Source organism: Elaeis guineensis, chromosome 1, assembly GCF_000442705.2.
Source record: "Elaeis guineensis isolate ETL-2024a chromosome 1, EG11, whole genome shotgun sequence".
NCBI classification, from domain to species: domain Eukaryota; kingdom Viridiplantae; phylum Streptophyta; class Magnoliopsida; order Arecales; family Arecaceae; genus Elaeis; species Elaeis guineensis.
In genome coordinates, this window is record NC_025993.2 from 144,520,881 (window position 1) to 144,528,484 (window position 7,604).

Sequence of the window (7,604 nt, forward strand, 5' to 3'; positions counted from 1 at the left end):
TATTTGACTTGAATTAGTAAAGTATGATTATTTAGTTTATTATAGGAAAGAATATTATACTTTTAAATATTTTAACACGATATAACTGTAAAATAATAATTATGGGCCCCGATATTTCTTCCACCATATAGGAATGCATTTTATCCAAATTCACCCCATAAAGTATAGGATAATTTGTTCTTCCTAAAATAATATTGTTTTGAATGTTATTTTTTTAAAAAATCAGACAATCAATAAAAATCAATTTTAGGATAGAAACATTAATGTTAGCCATATTATTGCAACATACTCTAAGTCCTCAAGCAAAATGTCCATTCTTCAGGTTTTTTTCCCTTCAGTTTCACTATCAATTATAACACCTTTTCCAACAACCTCACCAATAATATCTGCAGAAGTATGAGATAGTAATTGTTAAGATCATAAATATATGTTCTAAGACTTTAGTACAATAATCATGAAAACTTACCAACAAAATATGTCTCATCTTTTGCTAAAATAATTTCAGCAAAAGACATAAATACAAACTCATCTCTTGGAATGTTGGCATGAGCACATACAACCACAGAGGTTTTTGTCATAAAGTTCAACATGTACTTATGCTTTGTTGTTCTATACTTTCCGTTATTGTATCCAACAATAAAGTTAGACATCACATAGTCAACACCTTCTTTCAGGATTGATTTGAACATGCTCAACAGTTGCCGCTTGATTGTGGCATGTATCTTTCCTCCCTAATGACATAATGTAGAATACCAAATTATGTGACAATCTCAAGAAAAAAAAGGTTGATAATGAAAGAAGGACCAATCAACAAAATACCCTTTCATCCATAACAACCATCTCAATTTTATTGATTTCAATAGGATTAACATATCCCAGTACTTCCCACAATCGAATGATCCGAACCTTTATCCTCCAATCAGTTTTGTGATCAACATTGATTTGATCAACAAAATCAATTCTGGATGCCATTGTTCTTCACCTAGCAAAAAAAATTTCAAAAAAAAAGAGTTTAGCGAATAAATGACAGGAACATGAGTGGGAACTGAAGAAAAAAAATTTAGAGGTTAAATAATAGATGACTTAAGATAAAAAATATTATCAGCTAATACTTTAAAAAACAATCTTAGATTTATGTGTGTGAATTCTATGTGTAAGTAAAATTTTGTGTGTGAATTTTATGTCTTGGATGTAGCCACAGGATGTCTCTTAGTCCAGTGTTAAGCATAGGTTTATCATTACAAAGCCATATAGTTCGATCTAGAATACTATTAAAAGTTTGAAATGACCAGGTTTGAGGTTGATTTATAAAACTTTGTAAGGTTATTACTCTGTGTGTCACAACAAAAGGTCATAAACAATCCCATATAAATAGATTCTCGGAGCAATGGCTCATACCTTAAATATCAAACAATAGGGAGAAAGGGTTATCTCAAAATAAAAAGAACGTAAAGAAAAAAAGAAGGAAAGTAAAAGTAAGAAAGAGAAGAAGAAGAAACTTGGTTGAAGTCATCAGTACCTGAAAATGAGGAGGAACAGTTATAGAATGATGAGGGTAAGTGAAAGAGAAGCTCTTATTTAAAAAGAGATGGAAACTTGAAGCTTTTTCTTTTTTTTTTTTATGGATTGATTTCTATCTGCTGTTTTAATGATATCTTTATGTATTTTTTAATGTGATCGTGTTATTTCCAATGACATTGCAGTATTTTAGGTATAGTCAAAATATTCAAATTTGAGAATAACATTCTTGTTATAGGGATCATGATCTATAATTATTAACTTGACTGAATAATAAATGTAGTTATTATTGCACAAAGAAGCTTATTCTTTTGTTATAGGGATACCTGGTCTATAGCTATTAAACCAAGTGCTATTGTTATTAGTTGCATGGGTTGGTGTGCTTTCATAGTGGAGTTCAAAGTAGAGGAAGATCACAGAAGAGCAAAGAGAAAAGGTCATAGCTTCCCAAGGAATGGCTTCCAATTACTTTATTAATTCTTGTGAGAACTTCTAAAATAGCCTTAGACGTGCTATTTATTAATTCTTTCCTGTGATCATTTCTAAAATAGCCTTAGATGTGCTATAGTTGCTGGCATATGATTTAAGTGAATCCAAGTTTCTATGAGTGTTTTGGGCCCCTGGGAAAGCTTTATGCTTTTAGACCCAAAATCCAAACAGAGATATATCTATATAGAAAATTCATCAGAAGTGAAAAGGATCAGAGCCCATTACCATCTCTGTCTTCAAGTGAAGGAGCAATGGCTTTTCTCACTCATAGGTTCTCTGCTCTCCTAATTTGTGTTGGTCTCTTGGCCATGGAACTAAGGATGGTCCCTGGCCTTGGAAGAACAGAGATCATCCACAGGCTGAGTCCAGAGCATAAGCTAGTAGCAAAGAAGCCACACATCCTTAAGAACATTGGTGTTGCAAACTTGATTAGTTCAGCATATGTTAGAAGTTTTTTTTAAGAATAGCATTCTTATTACCGGAAAACATGGTTTAAAGCTATTAACTTGACCTAATAATAAATGTTATTATCTACGTTGCTAAATGTCAAATGCTAGTGGGCTTAACCAAGACTATAGCTTCTATTATGCAAAGAGTTTACAGAGGTATAATTTTTGGAGGGAAAAAAATTTATCAAAGAATGACAAGTGGCAGCCATTTAGGCCAGACTATCTTACTTTATATATATATATAGATTTGGTTTTAACGCCTTGGAGCGGTTCGCATGCGGATGAGCAAATTTGAGATGATTTAGGAGTCCGTGGATGGTTAGGACTCGGAGACGCTACGGAGGCTATAAAAAGCTTGGCACCCATTAATAGAAAGCAGACAGCGAGCGACAGCAGCAAGCAAAGAGAAAGCATGGTAGCAGAGGAAGTTGAATAGAATTTTATTTAATTTATTATTTTAGATTCTAGAAAAGGAAAGAATACGGAGAAAGCATTATAAATCTTGATACGTGAATAAATTTCTTCAATTCGAAAATACGATGAAGCCTGTGAATAAATTTTTATTTTTTTTCTTATATTTAATTTTTATTCAATAAAATTATATCTTTATTTCATATTTTTTTTATTTTCTAAAATATTGATCTAGTCTACATGGTCTATATCCTCTACTGATGTGCCGTGATCCCTAGATATGATACGTGCCTAGGAGAGATAGATCATAATAGTTAGATTAAGTTTTATATTTTATAATTAAATTTAGATAATTTATACTCTAATAGGATGAGCCGTGATCTTTTGATACAGTCCGTACCCCTTAGAGATAAGCTATACTAATACCCTAATCATAAGAAATAATATTGTAATATAAAAAAAAATAAATCTAATTTGCATGGTGGGTTCAGAATTTTTGGTTATCTATCTGATTTATTTTATTTCATAAATTAATTTATACTTACAATTTAATTCTTACTATTTTTTTTTTAATCTTTCTACAATCGATTCTCTTTTATTTTTTCTTCAAAAAGAGAAATAATCATTCTAAATTTCTGTGGAAACGATCTTGACTCACCCTATCTATATAATTTAAGTTGATTTTTATTATTGACTGCCTACGATAGCGATCAAATTTTAGCACCATTATCGGAGATCTAGGCACCATCAATTTTTTTAAAAAATAATAAAAAAATAATCTCTACATTGACACCTCATAATTTATTTAAAAAATTAGATACTTAATTATAAAATCTAAAAATAAAATAAATCAATTTACTCTTGACTAATTATCAAATTTGGCCACCTTTTATTCTACATTGCATAATTTCATAAAATATCTTAAGGACACAAATCCTAAATAAGATAAGATAAAAATTTCATCACCCTTTCTTGACCCACAAACCATATCCTGCATATTATATTGACTTAAATCTTAACCTAAAATCAATTAGACGTTGGCCTCTAAGGACTCTCGAGCTCAATAGGATAAGAGATCTTAAGAGTTGGATCGGGTTAGGATTAGTCAGTTTGATTGATGTCTAGAAAAGTAGTTCAAGAACTACATCCCGAAGGAAGATGGTTATTTAATTGATTCCGCTCGTTTATCTGGCCAACTCAGTTGGCGTTTAAGAAAAGCAATGGAGAAGATCTCTACCAACTTTATACTTATCTGGCTAGTTGAGTAGTTAGTTTTTTACCTGGAGTGTTCAAAGGCAACCTTGGCAGTTAGGAGTTGTCTAGATCTAAGGTTACCCTTAGCTAGGATTGACCGCATAACTTGATTACTGACCTATAAATATTAATCCTAATTAAAATACTCTTCTTTATCGTCTCTAGATTTATGATTCTTTAGGCTCTCATGATTTTCTTTTCTCATCTATCTCTTTCTTCTCTTCTTTTAAAAAAATAAAAAAATTATAAAATAACTAAAAATTTTCAAATTTTTTCTTGGACAAAAATATCTGATCGATTAGTGAGAATAGATCTAAACCCTGCATCCAATCCAGTAGACCTTAAGCACACCATGGATGAACCCAAACATGAACCTCAGATCCTGAAAGACCTTTGCTATCCAGTTGGGTCAGCCCAACCCTCATGTATTCGACTGAAAGGAAGCATGGTGATTTATACATGTATTTTTTAAATTTTATAGCAAAATATATATAGATTAAATAATTTAGTCTACAATGCATGCATAAATCAAATCTAAAACTATCATACAAGAAACAGAAACTAATATACATGTAAATCTGAAATCTAAAATTTAGCAAGTATAAATCATATGTATATATAATTAGATCATATCTAAATTATATTTAGATCATATCTAAATATAAATTAAGTTCAAAACTTTATACTTGAGTGTGAATAGCAGATCATCGTATTTAAAATCTATAATAGTTGGTTCTTCATGATGCTCAACAGTCGTACATACATCTGGCCTCTACAGGTATCCACATGAAGCTCTTATGCTGATCGATCTCCTCGGGAGTGCTAGCTCGTGAAGATATCATACTTTGGCTAATCTAAGAGGAACATGAAGAGGAAAGAATAAGGAGACTCTCTCTTTTTCTTTTTGGATCCACGCATCAAATCTCTACGATAGAGATCAAGAGAAGAATCATTTCTTCTCAATTCTCCACACACAAGAGAGAACTTTTCTCTCTTCCTTTCATGTCTTTAAGAAGAACTTTTCTTCTCTAATTTTTTATGATGAAAATCAGATCTAATCTAATTTTTTATAATGAAAATTATATGAAATTCTAAGCTCTAGAAGAACCCAAAAGAGAGACCCAAGAGAGGAACCATTTTTCTCTCTTCTTCTCCCTTTTCTCCTTGATCTAGAACTCTAGGAAGCCCGAACATCCAACCAATTTTTTTTGATATTTTTTTAAATTCTTATGTTAAAAATCAGATCTAATCTAATTTTTATTTTAAAAAAAATATAAAAAAATCTGGAAGAAGAACTCCTTCTCCAAGACTGCGCATAAGAAAGAAGATTCTTCTTCTTCTTCTCTTTCACTCATTGGGAAGAACCTTTCTTCTTCAATTTTTTGCTATAAAACAAACAAAGAAGCCTCTCTTTGACACCTAAGAACCAACAGTAAAGGCTCTCAAAAATCCTTTCAAGAGGGGAGGAGAAGAGGGGCTTCACGTGTGGAGTTATGGGGCATCCAACTCTTGGATGCCCCCTCCTATTTTCTTGGCAACATGAAGAGAGGAGGAATGCTTCTTTTCTTATGAAAGAGAGGAAGGGGTGTGGCATCCTTTGGGGTGTGGGTTATTCCATGATGAAAGGTATGGGGCATGAGGATTAAATAGATGGATGGTTTAAGAGTTGGTTCAACCCTATTCTAAATAGGATTCAAGAATCTTATTCCATCTCTAACTAACCCTTGGACTCAATCCTAACCAATTTAAGAATTAGTTATAACAAACTAATTAATTAAGTTCTAGTCCAATTATGAAACCAATTAGACCCAATCCAATTAGAGAATTAATTAGATTAAAATCCCAATGATCCAAAGATTGATTCTTAATGGATATCAGGGAAGCTATTGATCAATAGGGCTTGATCCAATCAAGCCTATTATCCAATAGGGTTTGATCTAATCAAATCTAAATTATAAATTAAATCTTTTTCATCTTTAAGATCAATTGAAACAAGTCCTGTTATCCAATAAGAATGCATCCAATCAATCCAAAGCCAACCTAATTGAATCCAATTCAATTAGATCTGATCCAATTCCTATTACTCAATCAAATTGAGCCAATTAACAACCATATTGTTAATTAATTGTTCCTCTAATTTACCAATCATTAGTAAATAATTTATTACAATCTTTATATAAGATTAATCATCAATCAAATTGATAATTAAATCCTTCAATAATTCATAATCATCGATTAGCCATTTGATTAGACAGGTACTTCTATGTATGTGATCCCATAGATTCGAATCTAAGTCGATAGCATAAGAATAATTTTTATACTAATCGATGTTATCATCTAACAATAATTTTCGACATTCGGATAGGCCGAATATATGCCTAGCAACACTCTAGAACCCATATGGATATAGTTACCGCATAATTCATCCTTTTGACACTTGATGCTCAAGTACATTAAGAGTTAAACTGTCAACCCAAGAAGAGTGGTCCACATGTGTCTCAACTTCAAAAATTCTGTGACTCCTCATTAGGACTACTTGGATAAAGTTTTGCTGAATAAAATACGGTGACATCGTTTTCAATTTTACTTGAAGCGGTCATTCCATCTTGACTCACACTCAGACTTTACAAGTACTTAATTATACTTAAAAATTTTTCATCATCGAATTAGAATTCAGATTGTCCGACATCAAAGCACAGTGAGTTGCTTGCAAGTCATCGAGATAGCCTCAGATCAAAGGGACACTATACCCATATCCTATCAGAGTAACTCTTGACAGCAAGTGCTTCAGAAGTGATCATACTCAGTGAAATATACTCCTACATATCATCCGTATGCCATACCCATGTCACCACACACTTTGGTTAAGAGGATAATCAATTAATATGGCTCACAATAACCTACCACTCGATACAATTATCATTTTTGTAATAATTGTATCATTTGATCACGAGTAGAATTTAAGAACTACATGATAAATTCTCCTTTATCATTTTGGAAGTAGCTTTAAGGACTTCATCATAACATATAAGTTCTATTTAAGAAGATATATTCTTTATGATGAATCTGTTAGATAATATTTATTATTTTATAATTTATATATATGTATGGAGTAAATCATCTACAACCTAGATGATTAACTTTAGGATATATTTTCAAACAACTCTCACTTGGACTAAAGCAATCAGATTGATATCAAATACCCATTTCCATTTGAGATCATCAAATTCATTAGATCCGATTGCTCTAGTCAATGGGTCGATCAAGTTTTTCTTTCGATCGATCTTTCTAAGATCGACTTTATTTCAATTTTATCGAACAAGATGATAGCGATGTAGAAAGTATTTAGTTTACAGATAGAACATTCGATTTTTTAGCTTGAGCTATGGCTTCAGTACTGTTGTCAATACAGAAAGATTGGACCATCAACAGAGGGTAATACTCTAAGCTCGCTAATAAAATTTCATAACAACAACTTCTTTA

The 7,604-nt window shown here is 31.7% G+C and overlaps 1 protein-coding gene across 1 annotated transcript; it reads right to left on the minus strand.

The window, feature by feature from the left end:
* Positions 1-318: 318 nt before the first annotated feature.
* Positions 319-972, minus strand: LOC105040854 (uncharacterized). Its single transcript, XM_073254495.1, has 3 exons — positions 820-972; positions 467-731; positions 319-386 (listed from the first exon to the last, which is right to left on the minus strand). The coding sequence occupies exons 1-3, from the start codon at positions 970-972 to the stop codon at positions 319-321; spliced, it is 486 nt and encodes a 161-aa protein (XP_073110596.1).
* Between the last annotated feature and the right edge of the window lie 6,632 nt (positions 973-7,604).